This window comes from Molothrus aeneus, chromosome 2 (genome assembly GCF_037042795.1).
Source record: "Molothrus aeneus isolate 106 chromosome 2, BPBGC_Maene_1.0, whole genome shotgun sequence".
NCBI classification, from domain to species: domain Eukaryota; kingdom Metazoa; phylum Chordata; class Aves; order Passeriformes; family Icteridae; genus Molothrus; species Molothrus aeneus.
In genome coordinates, this window is record NC_089647.1 from 27,050,405 (window position 1) to 27,078,331 (window position 27,927).

Genomic DNA, 27,927 nt, shown 5'->3' on the forward strand with positions numbered 1-27,927 from the left:
AGATTTGCTCAAAAAATTGGACTTTATCTATTTTTCAAGAAGCTGGACAGACATTTGGCAGGCAGTCACATTCATTCTAGCAGCGGGTATCCTCAATGCTGGAGGCTATTGGGCAGGAGCCATAGAGGAGCAGTGACAGCAATTCATCAAATACAACTGTAAAAAAATTGGATTTTGAACACAGAGCAATAACCTCTGATACAAGATTGTTCTTTGTCTTATTTGGGCTTTATTGCTCCAATGATCATTCAGTGTGTTTAATTACAGGATGATTCTGCATGTATGCAACACTTGGGCTCTGCAGATGTCTGTCCCTCCCTCCTTGAACAAATTCCCATTTGGAGAGCAGAAAGTTCATTTACAGTGTGTTCACAAACACTTGGAAGTGAAAATACTGCTCATAGCAGGGTTCAGTATCTTCACTGCTGTCTTTTGGATGGGTTTCAGAAATAAGGAACAATGGGTCCTGCAAGATGCTCTAGGAATCTCCATCTGCCTTTATGAGCTCAAAGAAGTTCATACACCCAAATAGGAAGGCTTGAAGCTGATTTCTTCTGGCATTGTCATCTGTGAAGTCTTCCTCATACTGACTGCTCCTTCACTAGCCAGGTCTGGGGACAGCGCAGCAGAAATCACAACTCTTGGACCACCTGATGCAGCACACCACAAGAAAATCCAACTTCTGTTGAAAATTCCAGTGTGATATCCTACATCAGGTTGCAACAGACCTTTTACTGTTTTAGTCCTTAAGGACACTGGAACTCCCGGTCTCCTGGTAGCCTACTCTCACAAATTCTACATTCAGACACAATCATCATGGATCTATTTTGTAAATTCTCCTGCAGCTTATTGCTGTGGTCTGTTGGCAAGTTTCATTCTTTCAGCATTAACACAGAGAGATCAGCCAACCCATTTCTGCCTTGTGCAGTTCATTCTTACTGCTTGCCTGCTTGCTGCTCTTTTGCACCAGGAGTTGAAAGCTTTGTGGACATACAGTGATTTTACAAAACAGTGCTCTTATCCTCCCTCAGAAATCAGTATCAGCTACCCTGATGCCCAAAAAGACCCAGATGCACAGATGTGACTGAAAGAAGTGGAAGAACATATAATCAATCACATACCAAATAAAGATAAATTAGATAATTTGTGTTGAAAAAAAGAATTTACCAATACCAACATCCATATAGAAGAGAAAAACCCCATCTTACCCAGAGAAAAAACCAAGCACCAAACATGACTGATCTTGAATAAAATCTTGAACTGCAGAACTAGATAGACACCAAAGGAGATCAAAGAATTCCAGAGGCACATCCTCAGAAACCAGCCAGGCACTATGGGTTCATTTCCAGACAACCTCCCTGGAAAATGCCTTTAGAAGACTGTATGAACAGATAGATCCAATCTAATAAGAGTACAAATTGCAATAGCTTTTTTTTTTTTTGTGAAATACAAGTAGTTTATCTTGCTCTAATCTCTTTGTATACATGATACTCTTTCATTAAGCATTTCTATTCTGATGGTGTTACATACAATAGAGTGATATCAAGATATTTTATTTCATTAGTGCTGGATACTAAGTTAAAGAAAATCATAAAGAATACAAAACATTCTTATACAGTAAGTCTAGGGAATGAACTTGGAATAAACAAAGAAGCCTACTGTTCTAGGGAAAATGCTAAACAATGCCTTGCCAGGCATCACTGAAAACTATAAAAAAACACATGGATTCATAACTAAAGACAAAAATTATATTTGTGCCGGTATGATGCACTAAAGAAAGAAAATCCCTTAATGCAACCACACAAAAAAAAAGTTGGTTTTTTTGTTATTTTGTTTTGGGATTTTATTGACAGTTTTTGTTTGTTTGTTTTTTAAATCATGTAAGGCTGGTTTTCATCCTAAGCTGCCATACTCAATGTTTACTCCAAACTAAGCATATGGAACATTTAATTTCTACTTATTTCTGTTACATTATCAGCTGTATCATAGTGTTGTCCTTCACCCCCAACCCACAAGCATAATGAAGGCTGTACGTAGTTCTTACAGAAATTAAAGGATTGTTGCAGAGATTACTGAGAAACAGTCTGGCTCAATTTAGATAAGAAGTCATTATATATTTTACCATCAATATGTTATTTTGGACTATTAACTCTATTTGACAGATGCAAAAGAGGAAGCACAGTGGTTCCTCTGAACTCAGAAGGTGGGAAGCTTGCACTTCACACACTTTAACTACAATCCTGTTTGATCAAAATGTAAAATAAAACATGTTATCCATTCTATCACAACCTGGAGTAGAAAATAGGAGTGCTTAGTTTTCACAGTATGTCTCCCAGTCACTCACAATTCTACTAAGCAACTCTCATAAACCCTATACCTCAAAAATATTTAATTAGTGGCTCCTTATTAAATATAGACACAATGAATTTTGCATTTCTTATTTAGGTATTTAGGTACTTAAGAGATTATACCTATTAGCATACAATTTAATAAAGAATAACAGTGAGTGAACACTTTACACTGGTTGCTTACTGGAACTGGGAAGAAATCTCTGGCATACAGCAAAATACAAGAGAGTCTGCCTGGAGAGGCTAAACTCTATTGTCAAGGCCTTTTCCAACCTAGATGATTGTATTATTTTATGACACACAGCACTCCCAGGAGAGAACATGCTTTTTTCCTTCATTTTTTATTGAGCCTACCTCTGTTGCACAGAATTGGTCAGGTTGGAAGGGACCACAGGCGATCATCTGGTCCAACCTCCTCTTTCTTTCATTTGTATCATTTCAAAAGAAATACACTGAACCCCCACTTATACTGAGAACCCTAATACCATTTGCAGCTCTGGCGTCCCAATAAAAGAAGAATGTGGCCCTGTTGGAGCAGGTTGAGAAGATGGTCACAAAAATGATCTGAGGGCTGAAGCACATCTCCTTTGAAGGCAGGCTAAGAGAGTTGAGGTTGTTCAGCATGGAGAAGGCTCCAGAGGGACCTTCTAGCACCTTCCAGCACTTGAAGGGGTCCTGGCTTCCAAGAAAGATGAAGAGGACTTTCTACTATGGCCTCTAATGACAGGAGAAGGAACAACTGTTTTAAAACTGAAAGAGGGTAGTTTTAGAGTGGATATTATCACAAAACTGTTTACATTGGAAGACACTCCTAAAGATCATCTAGTTCCAACCCCTGCCATGGGAAGGGACACCTTCCACCACATCAGGCTGCTCAAAGTCCTCTTAGGGCCCTATTAGGAAGGCATTTGTTACAATGAGGGTAACGACGTTGTACTGCCCAGGGAAGCTGTGAACACACCTTCCCTGGCAGTGTTCAAGGCCAGGTCAGAGAGGGCTCTGAGGAATGTGTCTGTTGAAAGCTGTCCCTGCCTATGGTGAGGGGGTTGTACTAGATGATCTTAAAAGGTCCTTTCCAACCCAAACCATTCTATGATTCTATATTCCATGATTTTAGCATATATTCACGATTTAGTTCAATAATGTACCCTGGAGAAAAGTCATTGCCTCAAAGAATCTCAAAATTGATGACAGATTGAGACGTCATTTCTCTGTGGGAACTGAGACAAAGAAGGAACACACTTTTATCTGGTAACATACACCTAGCCAGACACCAGATGGCCTGTCCACAATCAGCCAGGAAAAACATACTGTGCAGAGGATTAAAACAAGGGCCCCCCAGACTGTAGACCTACAACCTCTGCCACCAGAGAGGTATTAGTGCTGCTTCAAGTTCAGAAGACTGAAACAGAATGCATGGGCAAATTTTCCACTGTGTTAAGGTTTGCAGTTGTATCTTTATTATCTTCCATTCAAATGGCATGCTGAGATGGAAAAATGGAGAAAGATGGTGATCTTTCACACATCAAGAGAACAGCCTGTTAGACAGGGAAACAATTCTGTCTCCCTACTTTAGCAGGTAAAGGTACACGGAGGCAAGACAACCATGACATTTACACCAAAATGCATCTTTCTCAAGCTTTAGATTTACATGCTCATCACTCATGAAAGCCCACCAGAAATTCCCACATGTGAAAGGCTGAGCTGTTAAAAAATTTACACATGTCATGTTTCACAAAGAAAAGCCTGTGACTCAGCACTGGACAGGACAAGCCCAACAGCATTTTCAGCCAAGCTGTCAGCTGCTAAAAACAGCAACTTTATTTTTGGTGGTATAGGAGATAAATTTCATTATTCACCCATTCACTGCAGTGAGCAAGAGGGAATCCCTACTGATGAAAGGACAGCAATACTCACAATCTTAGCAAAAAAGGCATAAAATTCTACCGTCACCTATAATCAGCATTATTAAAACCATGATCTCAGTTGATGCTCCCCTAAGTAATAGCAGTAACATGACAGTTTAAATACAGCACAGAAGCCACAAAGTCATGCCACTAGACATGCTAAATAAATTTTAAATCTAACATGTTTTCAATAAAAGCATTGAAAAGGACTATTTAATCTAAATTAATAATCTGCTGTACTTGAAAACTATGGTCAATAGCTACCATTATGAATCAATCAGATAGAATCCTGTCAAGCACAGTTACTCTCTCCCTACATTGTAGATACACCATGAAGACTTTAAAATTCTCCAGATGTGGCCATTTACAAATGATTAAAGTTCCACAGCTGATGGTGAGTCTTGGACATTGTTTTATAATTGTCCCTACAGCACCTTTATCAACACTAAGTGGCAGGAGTCCAAATGAAGTAAGAGCAGCTTTAGTAACTATCACCAAACAGCAGTAACTCCTGTTTCAGACCTAAGCAGAATTTATATTTCTTTAAAGGAAAAACAAGAATTAATTCAAAGCAGCAGTTCATTGTACTGGACCTTACTATAAATACATCAAACAAGACATGCAAAAGTATGGAAAATCAGTATGAAAACCTTCTAAAACCAATCTAGCAACAGCCTTGCAGAAGTAGAGGCTTGGAGGTCGGAAGATGGTGACTGGAATATCAACAAGGTGTGGTAAGTGAATATGATCAAGCAAATGATGGCTTGATGAAAAAAGAAAGGACATCTACCAGGAGACAGAGACTGCCTAAAGGTGTAAGCGACATGCACATTCACAACCTGAGCAGGCAAAACACCCAAAAGGCTGGGAACAGGCTTGTCTGTCTTAGCAATGCTAGAAAGTGCTCCTCACATGTCAGAATGCAGTGAATAAAGAAATCAAGCATTTCCTCAATGCAGTGAATAAAGAAATCAAGCAAGTCCCAGTCCTGAGCTAAGAAATATGTTCCCTTTTTGGGGAAGAGAGAGGACCAGATTGGAAATCACATCTCAAGCAACCTGTTTCCAACTCCAAGGAGTTCCCAGATGCAGGTGTCTCTCCTGAGCTCAATTGCTGAAGAGCCTCAAAATCCCTTGCTTGTCATATCCACAACGACAAATTGCAGAGAAAACCCATCCAACTTGGCAAATGAAGCAGTGTCTCAGATACCCAAAGCAATCCTAGCTGCCACACTATTTTGAATGAAATGCAGTCTGAGCACTTTTTTTAGCAGTTCTTTAGGAAAATAAAGATGATACATATGGACATTTGACGGGAATCCTGTATCACAAGCCACGAAGCATTTGAAGTCTGTTGGAGAAAATGATGCCATAAAAATCTTAAAAACAAAAGACTCAGCCCAGCCAACATTTAGGAAAGAAAGGGTAGATGTTTTCTAAGAAGGAAAGAAATTAAAGCTTTTTAAGTGAAGGAGCTTGTTCTGACTACCAAAAGGTTAGAAGCAAATTTAAGAAGGAATACTGTGCTTTACAAATGCAGGCAAAGCATATGTTTTGGCAGTGCTTGGCTGCACCCATCTGCATACTGGGGCAAAAAAAGTTCTTTTTAAGGGACTTGTGCACAAGTGCAGTATCACTATATACAAATAATCCAGCTATGAATGTGTAATCCTAGCTTTTTCTCTGAGGTTTTTCATATTCACAATAGATACCTCCAAGGAGCATGGTCCAGTTTGAAGAAGGTAAAGCAGGAGCACCAGATGAAACCCATTTCTTTCAAGATGTACACAGAATTTTTGCTTTGCCACTTAGCTCTTCTTCCTAAGAGAAGACCCTCATAAAGGAGAAAATTCACAGATAAAGAGACAATAAATTATGAGTTTTCTCTTGGTTACTTTTAGGGCTCCAGTCTTAAAATCCCTGAGAACTTGTTGGTACATATGTGGTGCTTCCCTAAACAAAGGCAGAAATTACTTAAGAACACCTGAAAACCATGCAATATGTCCGGTAGTGGGCTACAGATGGGTAATGAAAAATAAAGGACAAAACCAAAGAATCAAAGACACAGACAATAGGTTAAATTCATGGAGCTCCTAAGATATGAGAAGAGCTGGGGTTCAAGCTCTAGTCTTGTTAAAGTACGTGAAGTAAGAGGTCACAGCACTGTGACTGCTGGACTAAGGAAGTCCATTGTTGCAAGTCTTTGGGGACATGCATCCTGTCAATCTAAGCATGTCTCTACATCTTTTTTAACAGAAGTTTCAGAAGCTGTATAAAATTGGCTTGCTATTTTTCAGTTTGTCACCAAGAAAATGGTAAGAAGATTGAGTAGCACTTTGATGAAGCAAACCTACATCCTTGCAGGACAAGTGACAAAGCTATTATTTCTACCTTCATGGAGCTAGAGAATATCAAAACAAGTTATTGTTGGCATGAAAAGGGTTGACATTTCACTTGACATTTCAAGCTGATGCTTATTTGAGTGGATATCTTCTGAAAACATCTCGATAAAAGAAGAATTTCAAAACTGTAACCAAGTGTCCTAAATGCCAAGAGACCTACTCAGAAACAAACTTTAAAGATCCCATACTCTAAGAATTTGGTTATTTTGGACAACTGACTGCTGTGAAATTAGTTTGCAAGCTACTGAGAAATCAAGATTCTACAAAAGTCTCCATATGCCACATTTGTAGAATACAATGAATTTCAGACACCTTCCAACCTCCTTACCTCTTGTCCTGAAAGGTAGTATGCTGCTAGAAGACCGCCAATGAAGCGAATATTGACCTCAAAAACAGACACTTCAGAATTCTAGAACAGAAAGAGAGCATTAATAAATAACTAACCAACTCCTTAATGAAGGAAGAAAAAAAAAATTGTCAAGGGAGAAGAAAGTACATATCCTAAGGCAATCCACATGCAAGGGTCTGTACTGTTGCAGTCTCTAGATCCAAACTGAAATTCTCATGCACATCTTTGTGACACCAAATGACAATTCTAGTTACAGCTTCAACCGATTTTAATAAAATCAAATTAGTTTTTCTCCTGCCCTCTAACCATTTTATCACCACAAAGTGCAATTACAGTAATTTGGGCTGGTGGAAAAGAAGGCAAGGACTACACATTTCTATAATTCAGCATCTTCTCTCTTATGCTTCAGCATAGCACCAAACCTTCTAGTTTTAAAAGATAAAGCAAAATAATAATTAGAGAATTCCCATAATGCACTTTTTTAACCTAAATTACCAAACTCAAATTCAGAACTCTATTTTAACATAATCTTTGTTTTGGAATAGCCTTTCTGTTATGACAAGTAGTACTGCAGGACCACTGAGAAATTCAAGAGAATAAACGATTTTATTGCCTTCTTCCACATTATTATCCTTAGGTTAAATTCAACAGTATCTTTTGACTCATTTAACCCACAAAAAATTAAAAGGAATCAGATAGTTTTAGCAACTGACTCCCTCTGTGCCCCATTCAGCTAATTTTCCACATACACTCCATCTGTCTCCCCCATAAACTTCTCTTCAACCTATTAGACACAGAAATGTAGTTTTATTAAGAGATTCTGAGATAGGCTAGACTTTTGCTTTTATCCAGAAAAGTCACTACAATGTGCACTGAACAAGCTGACTCACCAAGCTGCACACAGCTGAAATGACATTTACAGGTACGTCTTTCCTTTTGTGCTATTTCTCTGGTACCTGCAGTGCTTGGATCAAAACTAAATTCATTTTGCACATATTACATATTTCAGAAAGATTATGTGAATAAAAATTAAAAACTTGGAAGTTTGAAATACTCTCAAAGGTTTTTAGTAAAAGGTTTTCCCTTTTCACATAGAGGTGATACAAGAAAAATAACACCAAGGCAGCATGATTCCACTTAATACCTATTAAAGTCATGAATCACACATGCAGTGGGACAGTGTAAAGTGAAACCAATGATTTCCATTTCCCAATAGAAGAATCCAAGAGGATCAAATTTATGTATTTATTTATAAAATCCAAACTATGTAAGGAAATTATTCAAGCTTGGTGTATACACAAGACAACTCATTAACCTTCAGAAATGGTTTTGATACATAGGAAGATGTAACTGAACCCCAGAGGGTCATGTAAATTTCTTCCATCCAAATCCTAGATTGATACTGCAAATTTATATTGAAATTGCCTTAGATCAGACAAAAGTTATGGAAGCAATTTAGTTCATCCTCATAATGGCATCATTATCTCTACACTGTCTCTGATATATTTAGGATCTTCAGTTTTAGACTGAATAATTATCTAGCACTAACTGAAAAAGCAGAGTTAAATTTCTTTGATGTTTGCCGGACAGTCAAGGTATAAATCAAAAGGAAAAAGCCAAACAAATAATTTTTGAAAAGTGGGTTAAAATAAAGAAACAACAGTAAGCATTTGCTGAATTTGGAGTATACAACTATATTTCATTAGGTTCATTTACTGAATGAAAAATTATTTTTGGAACCATAGGGCAAATCCAAGGACTGAAATACAAATTCCATCACAGAGTCTGTGACAGTCCCAAAATTAGTACAAAGAACACTAATCAATAAGACTAAAATAGAGCCATTTCTTCCATTTAATGCTTCTCAAGAATGTCAGATACTGTATGACCAACTGGGAAATTCTTGTGATAGATTAAGAGCCTGTAGGAAAACTCACGAATTCAAGTGGCATATTTTGTGTTAAAACTCTTAAGAAAATGGAAGAAGAGATTGTATTCTTAAGTAATTTACACACTGTAGTTTTGGGGAAAATTGTCTTTCATAGCTCAGTTATTTGCAATGACTATCAGCCCATAAAAACTCATTTTTCTGTCTTCATTTCTGAGACCTGGTTGTTTCTCACAAAACACTTCCTCTTACTCCTATTATCCAGTTATAATTTGTACTTTGAAAATACAATATATAGATGTATCTCTACTTAGAATCATAACTGTGAAAAGGACATGGCTTTTTTTTCTAAAACAAAGTTAGATACACAGGGAATGTCACATCTGTTACAAGTTTACATCTAACTCTTTGATCCGTAATTTTTATTAAGTTTCACCTGAAAGACCTCTTCCAAGATGAACACCTTGAAAAGAACTACAGAAATATTTAGGGCAGGCTCTACTCACCACACTGAAATCAAGATTTTTGTCAATCCATTCTTGTCCTTCTCTGAATTCATCGTGAAGGCCCATGATATAAAGAGTATCCAATGCATCTACTATGGTAGCACCCATTTGTGAGTTTCCTACAGGCAAAAAAGAAGGGTTTCTATTACAAGTGACTATTTCACTACTTTTCTTAAACATCACAAACATGAGAAAATAACCCAAGCAGTAGCAAAGCAAAGTTACAACAAAGGTGTCAGCACAAAGAATTATCAAAGAATTACCCTTGCTCAAATAATGAGCAAGGAATTATCAGGTACATAAGAGAATTCCCACTTCTCTTTCAAAGTATCAATCCTCTGGCACAGTTTGGCTTCTGGGGAGAAAAGAATGCTAAAGACAGAAAAAAAGAGCCCTTCTCATCTGCTTTCCCAACTTGAACTTGAGCAACTGTACTTTGACACAAAAAAAAAAAAAAAACAAACAAAAAAACAAACAAACAAACAAAAAACCCCACAAAAAACCAAACTACAGAAAGACATTCAGCTTCAAAAAGCTACCAGGAATTCTAGTACAGAAGCATTAGGGGAGGGGAAAAAAAATAGGCAAGATAAAGCAATCAGCACTTGCAGTAATGCCTTAGTAATGCCTTGCATTTCCCAACATTTACTTCAGAAATATTCAAAGTTTGGCAATTATGGACGCTAGCTAATGATTGAAAAACACGGCCCGATGAGCAGGGAAGCGCTGGCCGGGTGTGACTGCCAGAGCCGCAGTCCCAAGATGTTCTCCTGGGCATCTGCAGGGACGGAGCGCTAATGGATTTCTCAACTGTCACCACTTCAAGTGGAGCATTGAAAGCCAAATAAAAATCAATGGTGCTTTAAGCTAAAATGCCATTCACTTGAAACAGCAGCAATTTAGAGCTGATTGATGAGTGACTCATCGGTCTGTGCAAGGGATGAGGAGATGGTGAGCCGTGGCCCATGAGAGCCCTGATCTCCCTAGGCCATCCCAACCAAACCTGCTGCCCACAGTAGGCACAGGTCTTGGTTTCCAGAGGAAACCAAAATCATCCTGAGTTATCTGTTTTCATGAAGTGTTTAAAAGTTCCTGTGCACCAACAAAGTAGCCAAATTTCACTGTTCATACCTGTAATCTATAAACCACTGCACTCTGGTTTATAAACTCCTGTAAACTCTGATTAGCAATTTAATGACGCTAGTGACAAGTCCATTTTAGGGTTCTTTTAATGTGCTTTCCACCCATAATGGGAATCTCTACAGCAGTGTTCCTGCTTGGTAGTTTTTATTCATCCATTTCTCACTTTCACATGGTTAGAGCAATATTTTTCCCCTCAAACGTAACAGTAATTGAATGAAGCCATCATCCCCAGTGTGTTTCTTTCACACATCTAAATGACTGAGAAAGCTTAATTCCATTTTCAGGGACTTCTTTCTCCAGATAATAAAAATTAAACACAACAGTATCCATGACAAAGTAACCACCAACTATTTTTTAAAGAATAGCCATGCATTGATTTTAATTAATTTCAATTAGATTTGGAAAGCCTGAAGTTGGCAGTGTTTGTTAAGAAAATTCAAGTACAGATTCAGACAAGCTACCTTTTTCAAGATTAATTAAAGACAAACCCTTTGACAAATTGTCCACCAGCCATACCTATAACTCTCAGAAAATGAATTCACTGGGGTGCTCAAGTACTGTAAGGTTTAACACCTTCAGCCAAATGACAAATTCCACTGCTTATGCTAAAGTGGAGGTTGCTTTGAGCAGAGCCACAGCACTGCACTTAACTTAGCACCTTCTCAAAAGCATAATGTGACAGTTATCTAATTTATCACTTCAAAAATATGCAAATAAGACCATGACACAAGGACTACCTTCAGTACCAGCTGACAAAGTATTTTTTTTACATAAAGTTGGAATGTGTTATACAGCTTCCACAACACACTCAAAGTAATTTCTGTTCTTTTATATAAATCACATTGATAAAATTTTCAAATTTGTGTTTGAACAAATAGGGATACGTAAGTCTTGGGAAATCCTGGAAGTTCCTCTTGCAGTAGTTTCAAAAAGTAAAAACTTTCCAACTTAAACACAGTGGTTATCAGATCAGTAAGCTCTCGTATTCTTCAGCTTGCAAGGGATGCAGAAAACACGTTGCATGGAAATGGCCTGGTGTGTCATTGTCCACAACGCCACCTCCTCACACCTACTCCAAAGGACTTCAAACACCATGGTACAATCTTCCACAGTTTTCTGAATCTCAGAACTACATCCCACTGTCAACAATATGGGAGAGCAGTATGTTGGGGGCAAGAATATCTACTTGCCAGACGTCAAGAAAGTATCTTCAAAACCAAAAATTTAAACAACCTTTTTCATAGAATTCTCTTTGCACAGAGACACAAAAGAAGGGCCATGGAAATTAAAAAGCACATAACGTTGTTATGTGCACATAAATCCAATAGATGAATTCAGAGAGAACAGAACAGAGCTCTCTCCAGAGCTGATCAAAGGTGTTCAATGTTTCCCCAGAGCATCCCATAATGACTAAAAAAATATGACTTCGCCAAATACAGACAAGAAATTTGCTTTCACTATCACTGTGTTAAAAGTGAGCCCTCAATCCCATATACAGAGATCTCACCTAAACCAGTAGGTCCCCAAAAGGGATTGCCTACAACCCACTTCTACAGATCCTTTGGTGCTGTTTGCAGCCAGAGAAACAAGTGCAGCCCAATAAAACTGGCTTGTTCAGCACTTTTTGTCCCTAAGAGTCAATTCAAGGCATAGGCACACTTTGAGATTTTTGTCTGGGCCATACCCTAATACATTGTTCAAGCCCTCATTTCAGCTGCCTTTACACTCCTTTCTTTCACCTTTTATGTTTATCTTTTCTAGAACCATGAATGTCCAACAAAACATTACTGAGAAAAGCCTCTTCTATTCTCATGTACCTCTTCCCTAAGCAGTGATGGGCACCTGTTTCTGAGGCACAAATCAGTGTGGTTATAGTTTCTAAACTCCACGTGAGAGTTCAACTCTTTTATATCCCAATCTCTTAAGGAGAGCATATACATCCCAACCTATAATAAATTATTAGTTTTTCTTTTTTCATATAAGCAGACTATTTCAACCAAACTTGAGTTATTTTTCTTTTTTCTATACATGAGTACTTCTTCCTTGAGGAAGACGCAAAGAACAATCTTTGCATTTTCAAATCCTTTTGGCTGAAAACATTTCCAATAGGTCAAGAGATGACAAGTCAAAATTTTGCAGCAGATTGTCTGCTCAGTTTTCTTCCTCTAGTGTCACTCAGGCAGCAGGAAGCAAGCTAATTCCTTCCTCATGGGCATTGAGGTGGAAAAGTCCAAAATGCAGAATTCACACTCAGAAGTCTTGTGTCTACAAGAATACAGGGCAGAACTGAACATAATGCAACATTCAGAACAATACACATTTAACACCTTGGCTGCTCCATACTGTAAGACAGGCACAACTTAAAACTCTTTGTGGGCTACATGATGCTTGGTCAGAGAGTAAAATTAGCTCTCAGCTTCTTTCTTCAAGTACTATGTGGAAAGGATGTCATTCTTAATTTGTTCTTAAGTAAGACCTTCCACTAAATTCTTCAGTATCTACAGCTTGACCAAAACAAGCAGTGACATTCTTCATCTTAAAATTTACTGCACTTCCAGCAAGGCATAGACTGAAAACTGAAGGAGGAAGAAACAGCAAGTGTTCCAATCACTAGCCTGCACTAGGGTCAGTGTGCTGCTCCAGGTAAAGGAGAAATGGATAGGCAGTGGTGCTTCCCCCTACTGATGCTGATAGAAACCATTCATCTAAAATCACAAAGTGAAATCATTTTCCATTCATAACAGAGAATGCTCCTTTTTTTTCTTTCGCAGCCATGCCAAGATCCATAAATTTTGGATCAGAAAGGACAAGGGGATAACCTTCCTGGAATTAAACTGCAGAAGGTATCATTTGAAGTGCCATAAAGTAACCCTAAATGATGAGATAACAGTTTATAGTATACACTTCTTGCTACCACTTCAAGCAGTCTATTATTGCTCCACATACAGAGGGAGCAGATGTCTCATTGTGGTGAAAAAAGCCTATAAAACAATTAAACTATAATAGAAAATAACACTTCTGCTAGCTGAAGGCACTCCTCCCAGGGTCTGCCTCTGTTCAATACAAAGGCTCAGCTATCATGTCGCAGAAGATAATAACCAATTCCAAAAAGGTTCCGTTTTAAAAACGTCAGATTAGGAAGTTTCCTCTCCATATAATTATAGTTCTAGTTGATTGAGCTCCAAATTTAATGAAGTTTGCCTAATGAATGCAATGCCCATTCTTCTAAATAAAACAGAACATCCATCATGAGCTAATGGAAAGAATTTAGCAGCGAAATAGCTGAACTATTAAGAAAATCATGCACACTCTCATTAAGCAAAAGTATTATTCCAAAGGACTGCAAAATGGTAATTCAAATTTGTAGTTAGATAGACTTCAGTTTCTTGAGATAAGTCAAAGAATTCCTTCACTTGATACCACATAAACTACAGTTTGAAATTTCTAGCAAATAATATTACTAAGTGTAAATATCACAGCCTCTAAAAGAAAAATGGTCTTCTTATCTAAAATTCTTTCAGTATGCCAAAGAACTAGATGAAGAACTGGCTTATTAGTACCATTTGAAAGTCTCACAAGAGACTATCAAAGTACAAGGGAGACAGATCGCTGTCAAGTGTTCCACAACAAAATGAATATGAAGAAAATAAACAGCCCATGTTCATTATACCATAAGAAAAAGTGTAGAGATTTAGAACATCTGATATCAGCTATATCAGCTCAGGGTTGCTTTGTGTATTTATTATGTGGAAGCAGAAGAGACTATAAGCAGTGAAGTGTTAGAGAAAATATATTAATAGATCAACTATGCATAGATCAATTATGAACAGAAAAGACTAAAGATATGAGACATAGACAAGTTAAATAAGGAACAAGATGACAAAACTCTGCACCAACAAACTGAAGTCATGCACTAAGCTGAAAGGCAATCATCAAATAAGTGTTTCACAGAAACTTTGATTATTTAACATCTCACCCAAACCTCCTCATTACTTCAACACGTATACACCACACACAAATCTCATTACCTCTCCTAAAAACAATTCCATAGGAGCTTTCATTGGCCCAAGTGGAGAGTTGAGCATGGATACTGAGTCTGCATGGGAGCGAGTTAATTTTCTTCACAGCAGCTTGTATGGTGCTGTGGGGTTTGGATGTGTGACTAAACCAGTGTTGGAAACACATGAGAATTTTGACTATTGCTGAGCAGTGCTTGCACAGCATCAAGGCTTTCTCTTTCCTGCCCCCCTGCATCCCCACAGTGAATAAGCCAGGGGAAGGCATAAGGTTGGAGAGACAATTTCCTTCTTAGCCTTTCTCCCTCTGCCTGTGCTCCAACACCTCTGTACCACAAGTGTGTGAGTGCCTTACAGCACACTTGGCATTCACCCAGAGACTTGCTAGAGGAGTAACAAACCTGAAGGAAATCCAGCCTACTCAAATAGATCTCTCATTACCAAAATGTACGCTGCTGCTACAAAGTCAAGGAAACCTGCCTAAGTGGAAAACTACTGAGGCCACTCTGCTTCCAAAGAAATCATATAAATACAAAGAAGTCATATAAATAGGCCTAAATAGATACATGTAACCATTTCTACTCTTCTACCTCAAGCAGTAACTGAGAAGGAAGCATTTTATTTTTCCTCAAGAAAGACAGCAGATGACACGCCCAAAAGCAGGATGCTCATCAGTCCATTTACAATCAAGGTAGGGTTTTCATATTTCCTAAATCAGTGACAAAATCACACAGGAATAAATAACAGTAATAAAGACTCTTATTCTCCCTGGCAAGGATAGCCTGCAGACATCAGCAGCAGCTACATTTTGAAGAAAGCTAAGGGAAATTGCAAGACTGAGGAAGAACAAGAAGTTAGATACACTAAAAGCATTTGGGCAGTTACTGAAGACAATTGTCTCTACACCACACAAAGAGCAAGTATCTCTGTGTTAAGACATCCCTGCAATCAAAATAAATTATTTTATACTCTAGAAAGCAGACTTATCTTCCTAAGCAATAAAAAGCTGGAATCCATAGTTAGTTATGTGCAAAGACTAGAGATCTAGATGAAAGAAAATAGCTTTCATTCTCAAAACAGCTTCCCATTGCCAATGGGATGGTCATATTGACTGACAGAACCATAAGAGACAAACAGAAATAGTGCCAGAAATACTATTGGTCTCAGCCTGTCTCATATCTGATTTTTTTTTTTTGCAGGGCCCTGGATGGACATCACTTAGTGGAAGCTGAACCTACTCCTACTGGTACAGAACATGCTTGGTTGGTGGTGAAGCTACTTAGGGATGGAGGCAGGATCAGCTTGCAAAAGGAATGTAAGAGGACCAAAGCCCCAGGGGATAATTTACCGTAATTTCTAAGATAAATCTCCACTAAAGCAGGCGACCTCAGCTTCAGACTGATCCAGCACCACTGACAGAGCAACCCAGCCATTGGGGTGTAGACAAGCATAAAGCAGATCCTCCCTTTTCCACCACAGTGGTTCCAGAAACAAAAGAGGAGATGTAAAGCCTCTCCAAGGAGAAATACATACTCTCTCAACACTCTGAAGTGTTGCACTCTGAAGGTAAAGTTTAGTTATTTTTCACATAGGCAGTTATTTTAATTCCCAGCAACTGAGTGAAAATACTTCCTTGATAAACTCAGCCTGACATTCAAAACAGAGTTATTGCAATCCTAAGGAAAATAAATATTCTTGTTATTGTTATTTCTGTCTGCCCAGATTCATAATGGCTCAAAAATACATACTGGGCAAGACTGCACTATATATTAGAAAATACACCAATTTCTAGTCCAAAAGATTTAAATAATTCAAGTTTTTAGATTGTAGCAACAGAATTTCTTGATGTGACCGACAATTACAGACATAGTATGAAAATATGTAACATGAAAATTAAAAGCAAACAATTATCAACAATTTTCTGTATCTCTAATGAGAGTCTGGCAATAAAGCTGCCACTACTGAAGCCTACCACTTGCAAAATATCTTAATGACTCACGAGGAACAAGATAATGTTTAAGAAAATTAATTAAACTTTTGAACAAGAGAGTTTAATTTCACTGAGAAAACAAGTGCTTCAAAATTAGTCAATGAAACTATACATTTCATACAAAACTGCAGTGTATGATTTCAGCTCAGTCATAAAATGCAATGAATAAGCCTGTAAGTATCCATGAAGAAACCAATTGCCTTTAACATTTTAGACTAATTAAAAAAGCAGAACAAAAAAATAAGCATGTTGATTGCTTAGTTCTGTTAAATTGCTGATAATAGACAACATGAAAAGGAGGTCTTAATGTTTTGTACCAGACAATAGAGTACTTTAGCATATAAATAACATCAAATGATCAATTTTAATGCTTTCCTTAATTTCATAACTGAGGAAGTCATGGGAGTAGAACACTGAATTGTACGCTAGACTTTGAACCTATTAAAAACTGGACCTGCTAGTATTTGTTAATAATCAACAAACTGCTGCCTGAATACCCGTGCTCTTAAGACCCAAATTTTAAAACTTTGTCTAAAAATCTACACTGCAATAAACCTTCCTCTTGACTGCTCTTCACTTGATTGCTTTACTTTGCTCCATAAATCTTACATGGCCCTTCAAATTAATTCAAAATTCATGCAAGCAAGAGCTGAATGCAGTCCCTCTAGTACAAAGACTGAATATCCTCAGACCCTTTCAATTTTCTACATTTCTATCCAATTTCCTCCATATTTTTTGTTCTCCTATTTTTAAAGCACAAAGACCAAACTCTATTACTGTACACAGGAGGAGGACTGTGTGGAGACCATAATAAAGATTAATGTTGGAACTATGATATGAGTTAGTGGAAGGTTAAGACTTGGTGATAACTGAAAGCCACAATGTCAGGAGAGAAAGGTTAGGATGAATTTCAGACTAGGAAAGGAAAGAGGGAGAGAAGATGGCATTGAGTACAAAGGAGGCCATGGAAGCACATCAGAAAGAAAGCAAGAATAACGTGTGAAAAGTGAACGGTGACAGCAAATCTGCTGTATACACAAAGCAGTCAATCAAAACTAATCAAAAATATAGATCTGAAGTAAGCCTATTTTAAGAAAACAGGAAGTGGAAGACTGAAGGGAAAAGTATCTGTGAATGATGGCTTGGAAGTATGAAGAGCCTAAACACTGGCAGCAATCAGTTAAACTGTTAACAAACAGTTAAACACCATGGCAAGCAAAGCAAGACTAATATTTGAGAGTAAATAAGAGAACAAGATGTTATCTGGACTTGAGTATAGCTGTGTGACTTTATATAAAGCAAGCTAAGTACAGGTCTTCCAAGACAAGATACAATCTCTCACAGATAATTATAAGCTAAATTACTTTGTCAGCTAGGCAGTAGGAAAAGGCGTATCAAAAAAAAAAAAGCCACCTAAGAGCCATCATGGCACACAAGTTTTTCTGTCTTTATATCTGGGCCACTGCCACACACTTTGGTCCAAACCACGTCCTAAATTTTCTTTGGGACAGCATAAGAGGAGCAGATTTTCAGTGGGATAGCCATAGAACTTCACCAGATGGGTGCAAAACTTGATTGAACAGTAGCAGTGTATCAGGCACAAGCACAGCCCTCCACTCACGTGGTTGAGCTGTTCCTGAATTCCAGCTGCCTGGTACATCTGCTGGCTTCAGATGCCAGCAAAGCACACCCACACCTGACTCCCTCACCGTACACATGCCCATGGAGTTGTCCTCAGTAGATTTAGTTTTAGAGCTCAGAATGCTAATTCTTACTCAGCTGTCATGCCTGTTCATATTTTAACACTCTCCAAAACAAGGCTGCATGGCCTTATCTTCATTTCCTTATTATACCTTCTGCTCTCAATTCCAAAAGGTAGGAAAAAAGTTTAAATTCATGAATAGCATTCCCACAACCTAAATAATTCACAATTCAAAATAAACTGACAGTTAAGTCCAAAGATTTCCAACAAGAAACAATTTTTTTCCTCAGAGCAAACCATCTGGTTTATAAGAGAAGAACAGAAGAGAATGCTATTGGGAAAAATCAAAATTCTGACCCTCAGCCCTGAACTCTAGCATGATTAATTTTTTCATTGCCATTTCATGCAGATGTTTACCTCACTATCCTACAAGGCAGGTTACAGAAATTAGGTTTGTTTATCTAATTTCACTTTGCATTTCTGCATCTTTTGTTCGTTTTGTGGGATTTTCTGCTTAAAGCAGAATTTTCAATCTTCTGAATAGGATTTAACATAATTGCTTCAGACACTTAAAAAAGTCACTGAGTACAACTGCCCTAATTATACTGTACATAAACTAACACAAACTGTGTGAGAAGAATTCAGTAGGAACATTGTATTATTAAAAAGAACAAGACAACAGCTGCTTGTGGTGAATTTTCCTGTTTTCCTGATATGCATAGGCACACTTGACAGTTTGATGAAATATCAGTGACATTCAAAAAACATTCTTACTAAGCAGTTGTTTTTATCTACAGCACCAGTACTGTAAAACACTTAAGAGGGAACACACAGACAGATTGTATCCTGTCTGCACAAATTTGCAAGTTTCAGAGAACAACTATATTCTGAATAAGCACGATGCACATTGCAGTGAAGCAAAACAGTGTTAACAAATCATTATTTGCCCAATTGGCAGCACCAATCAGAAAACAGTTCTAAATGAGATAAACGAAGGAAAAGTCAGAAATTTTGTAGAGGGAAGTGTTGTCTTAGCATCAATGTTAAAGTCTTTTTAAGAAGTGAACTTGCATATTGACAGAGAACATACACAAAAGGGATGTGAGACCACCCCTTAACAAAATCTCTGAGAAAACTGACCTGCCACGCAGTAAAAGAAAATTGTTCTTGTGCAGATAAATAATGGTTTAAAAGATAGGAAATGGGATAAGTGTAAACAGCCATCAGCGTGACGTAAAATCACCAGTGGGATCCTACTGAAATGATTAGGTTGGACAAAAGCTTAAATATGAAATAACTAAAAATATTTATAGCATTAGATTTATAGCATAAATCATTGGGTACAGTGGATGAGGATTTCCAAAAGGAATGCTATTGCAGAAATGCTACCCTGTACTGTGTTTGTAGACTCAACAAGGAGCCTAAAAGACAGAGAATACAATTATTAGGAGAGGAACAGCAGACAAAACAGAAAACAGAGCAAAGTTTTAGTCTTCGTCTCAAAGACCAAAAAAGACCCCAAAACCACCACCTTGAAAATATGCAAAGAAAGAAAACAACAACATATTAGGTATGAAAAATGTAAGTAAGATAAATGAGTTTACAGGCTAAGACCCTCCATGCAGAACAGGGGCACTACTGAGGGCATAGGCGGTTCTACAAACCCATGAACGGCAAGCAAGAGATGAATAATGGATTTATTTCTTTTTTCCAACACCAAAACCAGTAATCCAGGACAGCGAGCAGCCTTCAAAACTAAAAAGTTTTCTACACAATATCAAATCAAACTATGGAACCACTCATAATGGGTTATGTTGCTCTTAAGGTTGGTCAGACTCCAAAGCAGTTTGGACAAAATCAAGGAAAAATAAACTAGAAGTGATGAAATAAAACTTGCTCCCTCTGACCACAGAAGCACTAGCACTATACAAACTTCTGTAAGGCTGTGGAGTACTCTGAGACAAGCTCACTATGAGCTTTTCCTGCTCTTACATGTCTTCCCTAGGTACCTGCTGTGAGCAATTTTTGAACACTGAGTAACAATCATGTTTGATCTGTCATCTGACCTGAAGGAACTTTTCTTCTGATATTAGAACATTGTTCTAGTTTCAAATAAAGCCAGCAGCTCAAGAGTTATGCTCTTTCTCAAAATTTTATCTTTTCAAAGTTCGTCTTACTAGTCAAAAAAATACACATTCAATGTACTTATAAAATTCAACATTATCTTGCTGTAATCACTCATTATGGAGTTTGCAGAGGACACAGATGCACAGGCCTGTCTTAAGGCCATTTCCATTTATTTTAAAATTGACTTGAACCTGAAATACAGAGATTAGGCTGAAATTTGCATTGTGAAATTACCTCTCTTCCCTAGTTAGCAAGAATGGATTTTCTTTCCCCTTCCATTTGCCACAGAAAAAAGCAATAATGACTAAATTACTTGTGCATGTACAGTTAAAAGATAAGAACTACTGCTCACTAAGGAGGCTTTTGTTTATCAAGATAACATATAGTCAAGAACATTTTTGTTTACATATACACCTCATAGTCTCTTTTTGTGCTCATTTATCCTCTACATGGATTCAGAGGCTGAACACATGCACAGAAAAAGGATGTTGAGCAGAAGCTGTGATTTCCATCTGTCTTTTTATTAGGATTTTACAGTGAGAAGACACAAGAAGTTTTCCACCATATTTTTAAAAGGTCGTTCCACAGTATTTAAAGTGTATAATCTATTTTCTTTCCAGGAAAAGTGTTAGTCTCCATACTGTTTATAAACAGGTATTTTGCCAGCTAAAAACTAAACAAATGAACAAACCAGAAAATACGAAAGGCTTACTAAATCAGACACCCTTGACAATTAATGTGAACTTCAAAAGTAAATTACACCTAATCAGGTGACAGCAGATGATAATGTCAGAGCAGCTCAGGCAGCCCACTAACTGCCACAAGGACAGATAACAAAAATGTCTTATAAACTAAAGAATATTTCCAAGGGTAAATAATAATAAAAACTCTGTTACAGTGTTTCCTTTTAGTGCTTAGAAGAAATATTCACCCCTCACTTGAGGAACCACAAAGTGGACAGAGAAATCCCATTGCTCTCCCAAGCTATACTGTACTTGTCAAAGGTATTGGAAAAGCAGGCTCCTGTGCCTGACTCAGCTCCTTCTTGCAACAGCCTCCCATCCTTGCAGTGTGACAGATGCATTTTCTTTGGGATGTTTTGCTGCTCCTGCTCCCCGGCACAGGAAGAAATGCACTGTCAGATCTCCATTGCTTAGCAACACGAGGAGCTTCCTATGCTGCTGCAGCACCGGGCAGTCACCTCAGCAACTTTCCCCCATGTCACCAGCGTGCATCAGTGGCACTGGTAGCAAAAGGCTGAGGCTGGACATGCTCAATGATGTGGTACAAACCAAGTAGTCCACTGGTATATCAAGGAATATTCAACACATAAGCTGCCCCACCTAAATCCTTGAGTTATTCCCTTGAACATATCTCACTCACCAATGACACTTAAAATGCCAGACAAAAAATTCTTCATAAAAGAGAGGACAGATTTATTTGGTCAAGTTTTAAGGAAGAGATAAGGCACTGCATTGCAGCCTTGGGGCTCTACCAGGTACCACAAATGCAATCACAATGTGACTTCACTGACAATTCTCTCTTCCCCCTTAGAAGACAGGATCCCAAGAGAGAGCTGGCAGGCAGCTCGGGTAATGACTGCGTGAGGTGAGAGAACAGGAGAGGCATGAAAGCACTATCAACGCATGAGACAGCTCTAGTGTGACAAAATACAAAATAATGACTTTATTAAATCTTTGTGCATGAGAAGAGGCACGTGTATATGCAAGCATCCACAAATTCTAAACTTTTAAAACCTTTTATCACTATTAAAATCTTTCCACACCCTTCAAAACATATCTAGACATATAACTGTCTATGGATTATGTGCATTACCAGATCATCTTCATATAAAGCAGCTCATCTCTAGACAGAATACATCCAAATATAAGGTTTAGAAGTGCACTGCTAGTAATATGGGAAGTTTTCAATTTTGCAAGAATTCCATCAGTACTTTGCCATGTACTTATTACTTGACAAATTGCACATCTTCACTTTATTTTTAGATAATTAAAATATGCAAAACAAACCAAAAAACAACCCCAAAACAACAAAATAAAACACACCACAAATGTCAGAACTCTCATTTCAGAAAGCATCAGGTTAGATGACAGTCCACAATTTTAGTTTTGGTGAGGACAGTGCTCCAAATTGCCCAAGAATTGTCTATTTTCTTTATATTGTTCCTTATAGTACTTCAGGTTCTCAAATAAACATATTTCAGAAAAACACAGGTTGAAGACTGATACAAACTAACTAGTACAAACTACTCAATTTAACTCACAATAAAGCATCCTTACAGCTTATGCAACGGTAATTAGTTCATATTATACTGGATACAAACACATACAGTTTAAAACTCTGGAGCATACCAGGACTAAATAATTTTGATTGTGTTTTCAGGAGATGTTCACCTACGGATCATCAGAGACAAATCATCTTCAAACAGCCTGTTCCAGGTGGTTACTCTCATCCTCAAAAGCAAATCCAATCAGATTTCATTACAGGGAGAGAATCCAACAATACCATCAACTACTCTGGTTCATGCTAAACTCAGAAACCCTCCTGAAGCAAGCTCAGTGTTTGCTGTGCTTGCTCATTATCCTACATGCATCATTTTCCATCAGCCTCTTTACCCTTTGTGTTCTAATGAGAACTTGACCAACAAACCCCCTCTGCAACAAGACCCTGCAGCTGCCATCAAATTTTTTCACCAATTTAAGCAGTCCAACAAAAAAGGCCAACTTTTTTTTCTTAGCTTTTTCTCTGCTACAACGTTCAGCAGAGCTGCAAATAAAAATTTAAACTGGAAAGAAAATTTACACCTCTCTGCTGCACCTTTTCCTTGACTTTTATATTTCATTTTACAGGGTAGGAATAAATGCCAGCCTTTTCAAAAGCAGTTATCACCCCGTTTCACCAAGAGAGAACCTATTAAGGTTTGTTTCATATATCATCTAAACGTAAATATCTTTAAAAGTTCACCCACTCCCAGTCATACTTTGTCAAAGCAGTATACCATACTACTAATGCTGTGACCCAGCTGTGGAAGAGGTGCTACTCAAGATACTGCCCAACTACACAGTGTAAAAGACAGTATTTTTAGCAGACTCTCCTTTACAATTTACAGTCAGACATCTCAAAAAGACTGGCAAGAGTTTCTTGCTGCAGGCCAACTAGAGCAACCTACCATGTTTTGTCATAAAAGTCAAACTAATAATTGAGGAAGCCCATAAACACCCTTGCTGGCATGCTTCAGCAAGGCATAGAGCATCTTGCTTTAAAGTTTATCCTTCCTTATATTTTTAATTACTCAAAACTAAGATTTATAAAAGCAGAGAAGGCCACCTCCTCTGCCCTTCTCTGACCCCAGACTGAAACCTGCTAGACCTTGAAATGTTAGAAACACTTGTGTTCTCCTTGGCATAGATATAGATATACACTGCTTTAGACAAAAGTGGAGTCCAACAGGGAAGACTAATGACTTATTTGTCTTCCAAATTGAATTGTGCTTAACCTCACTTGGGAGTTATCAGCAAACCTGATTTCCCAAAGATTCATGCAAAGGGCTGCCTTTCATTCAACCAGAGATACCATCTCCTTGCAGGATCTCTCAGACGTGCTAGGAATTGAAATGGAAGCACAGTAGATTGCAGTAATGGCTGAAAATAGTTTGGATCAAATCATCTTTGAGATGAATAATAAAAACAGATTTTGCTGAGCATCTTTTTATTAGAACTAGCATGAGGTTTCAAAAAAAATTAAGCAACCCTTCTATAAAGGCAAATACTGCTGGGAATCGTGTCAATAGGGGTAATAGAGATTGGTAAAGAGCTTGGAATAACAATACAGCCTAAGACAGTCCTTGACAAAGACCAATTTCCACACACACATCTCCCCCATCAACCATCCACCAAATGAACAATAGCTGATTCTATTTTAGACTTGATATATGCTGAAGATTATGTGTTTCAAAAAAGTTTTTCATATGAAATAGCCTTGAATAGAGCAATCATGACATGATTTGGCTAAAAACTAAATGGCACAAAATAGCATCTGGATTTTAAAAGGACAAACATGTAGGGCATTGGCTGCTAGAGTTAGCTGGAAGAAGAGGAGCAGAAACTTCAGCATGGACAAGGCCTGCAATTTCTTTCAGAAAGCAATGCCAAAATTTTAAAAATAAGCTCGCCAAAGAATAATCATTCCAAGAAAAAAAAGCAGAAATCCTCCAGACTCATTAGCAGACATGTTAGAAGTAAGCAGAGGAGGAATGGAAAAAAAAGACTACAGTGAAATTCCAATTCGCAACCGCTTCAAAATATCATGTCAGTCACATTAAAAACAAACATCATAAAAATGTCTTTCTGCCACATGAAGGAAAAAAAATTACTTCATAGAGTCTGGGTTACAAACCAAGGCTAATCTAGAATTACACATGGCAAATTAAGCAACAGATTTGCAAGTAGCAAAGACTACATGATCATAGAGGTGAACACTAAAGATTTTTCCCTGTCAAATCCAGTTTCATCAGCTGTAAAAAAAATAAAGGAAAACCATCAATTAATCATAACATAAAACTAAACCACAGTAAGTGCAGAAGAGATTTTCTTAGTGAAACTTATGGCAGTGCCTATGCACAAGATAACAAAGTATCTAAGAGTACCACACGATGCTGTCCTGGTACCTAAGAAATGCCCTTCTGTCATGGAAGCAGCCTTTTGCTCCAGCGTTGCACTCAGCTCACTCTTTCCCTTGCACTGCGCTAAGCACCACTGGTGAGGCACTGGCACAAGCTGCTCAGACAAGCTGTGGGTGCCCCATCCCTGGCAATGCTCAGAACCAGGCTGGATGGGGCTCTGAGCAACCTGGTCTCATGGAAGGTCCCAGCCCATGGCAGGGGGGTTGGACTAGATAATCTTTAAAAGGTTCCCTCCAACTCAAACTGTTCCATGCTTCTCATGGAACTAAACACAAAGATCTAGACAATATGAGGTGGGTTTAAAAAAAAAAAAAAAAAAAAAAAACAACCCAACACATTTATATTCATTGCATCTCAAAATATAACCAAAAAATAACCATCATTGCATCAGGACTTTCATTTATATATATACACATGCACACAAAGCATCAGTGCACATAGACACAGCTTAGCCTCTGCAACAATAAGAACATACTACCCAAAAAGATAGGTCAATAAAGTAATTCAATGAAATACCACTGAAATAATACATTTCTGTCACTCATACTTTGAAAGATTCTTTATTAAAACAGAGTTTGCTGGAAAGTTCGGGTAGACTTCCAAAGAAGATACATGGACAGAAATATTAAAAAAAAAAAAAAATTACAAACAAACCAGAAAATATAGCCTACCAAATATGTTGGTGGAATGTCCTTTCCGGGCAATTGGTTTGAGCTCATTATGTCCCCATCCATATTGCCTATAATTGTCCCAGGCATGCTTCATCATCTAAGAAACAGGAAAAAAATAGGATTTGATTACATTATAAAACTACTCTCTATGAATGCAATATTATTTGAAACTTCATCTTCACAAGCATCCCAGCACACTGACTAATACTTTGTCACTGTTTCTATCTGTTACAGAAATCAGATTTTACAGCATGAATAAATTCAGAAAAAATTTCAGGCCTATTTGACTAGAGCTACAGATCCTAATGCTCTGCATTAGGTCGTTTTCTTGTTCTTTCTTTTCCTTCAAGATATGCGCAGACATTTAAGAATGTAAGCATAAGGAATTCATTTAAGTGTAAAGAATTGCTGTAAAACACTGGCAAATGTCTTAAGATGCTAACTAAAAGAAAAATATATCTACTGATACCTGAAGCATAAAAAGGATTCATTTACACTGGTACATCCAAGTAGGAATCAACAATTTTGCAAAAGGCATAACAGATTTCTCATTAGCAACACCTACTTGACAAAGATGTACCGTCATATAGCCTCTACCAAAAGAAATGCCAAAAGCTTTGCTTTTTAGAAAGCATAATGAACAAAGCAGTATAATGTTATTAATATTTACTACACAAAGCATTTAGCTTTTTAACAGATATTTCCACTACCTAGTAAGAAAATTGCATCTAAAAACCCAAAAGGTCTTGCTGACTAGTTGTGCACATGAGCCACTAAGCAATGTTTTTATGAATTGCTAAAACTCTTCAAACTCCTTACTTGTTGGAAATTCAGCAGCCACCAAATTGCAAAGTGAATGCAGTTTTAAATAAATAAATATTATTAGTACATAAACAGATAAAAGCAAGTAATAGGAAGAAATTAGATATCAAAAGACATTGACTGCCCCAGACACAAGAACAGTAAGAAGAAACCTTTAGAACAGCCATGTGTCTGTAACCACAACATGTACATATTTTATTTTATATTTCATTTTAAAAAATGGCATTAAAATAGTGTTAATATAAACAAAACCCAAGAAAATGTATAGGACTTAAAATCATGATTTTCACAAGTCAGATAAATGCTTTCTAAGAGGAAAAACTATGTGAATGTAACTAACAGAACAATACTAACCATTTAAGAAACTGAGGCAAGGCAATCTGTTTTCACTATGATTTACATGACTAATTTTCTTATTTTAATCAGACAGCCACCATACTCACAGAAAATGAGAAGGAACAAGCAGATGCTGGCTAAAAAATGAGGTGCAGCCAGCTGCCTTACCAGCACTACCTCACATCTCTCCTCTTACTACCTCTCATATTGATCCTCCCACCAAATTCAAAATTTAGTGGAAGTCAGCATCTTTCAAACTGCATCTAAACTGCCTGCTGAGACACGGAAAACAAAGTTTCTGTTCCCCCTACAAGCATCAAGAGACCCCTATCCAAACTACAAAGCCATAATTCCTTTAAATGTAAGCTGCCTCCAAATTTCCCATGGCCCTGTTAAGTCATGCCTAGACAATAAATTTGAACCCTCCACAGGCCCAAGAAGCTGGGGAGCACTTCTGTGTTAAACTGGCATCAACCTAAGCACAGCTGCCCCTCTCAAGATGCCAAAGTCCCACTCCTTTTGTCATTCAAAGTCAGCTCACATGTTGCTTTTAGTATTTGCACTGATTTTGACACCTGATTAAGCCATAATACTCTAGAACTTCTTTTAGCACCATGAACTAGCAGTGTAAGAAAAAGAGGATGCAAATACATTAAAAGATGAGAGAAAAGCCATTTCCTTAGCAGTCACAAACTCCTTAGTGTTTACACAGCACTTACCAAACTGGCCAATTCATGGCTACTGAAACATCAAGATGAATCAGGTAAAGGGACCCTCTCTTGACAGGTAAGAAAACTGCAGCGTGACAAATCCAACAAAAGCCTGGTGACAGGCAGTAAGCACAGAAGTTCCTCTGAGAGTTCTCGCTAATGTTATCTAGAACAAACCTACAACTTTCCATATAAAATTGTTCATTAATTTACTATCATAAAATCGAGACTCACAGCATCATTCATATGGGAAGGAACCTCAGGATGCCTCTCCTGCTCAGCCTCCTGCTCAAAGCATGATCACTTATG

The 27,927-nt window shown here is 37.7% G+C and overlaps 1 protein-coding gene across 1 annotated transcript in view; it reads right to left on the reverse strand.

The window, feature by feature from the left end:
* MAN1A2 (mannosidase alpha class 1A member 2) overlaps nt 1-27,927 on the reverse strand; it is a 130,189-nt gene that overhangs the window by 60,241 nt on the left and 42,021 nt on the right. Inside the window, exons 3-5 of the mRNA XM_066572141.1 lie at nt 25,751-25,847; nt 9,400-9,518; nt 6,985-7,065 (exon numbers count right to left, since the gene is read on the reverse strand). Of these exons, the coding sequence (XP_066428238.1) occupies nt 6,985-7,065; nt 9,400-9,518; nt 25,751-25,847 (297 nt within the window). The remainder of the gene's footprint in view (nt 1-6,984; nt 7,066-9,399; nt 9,519-25,750; nt 25,848-27,927) is intronic.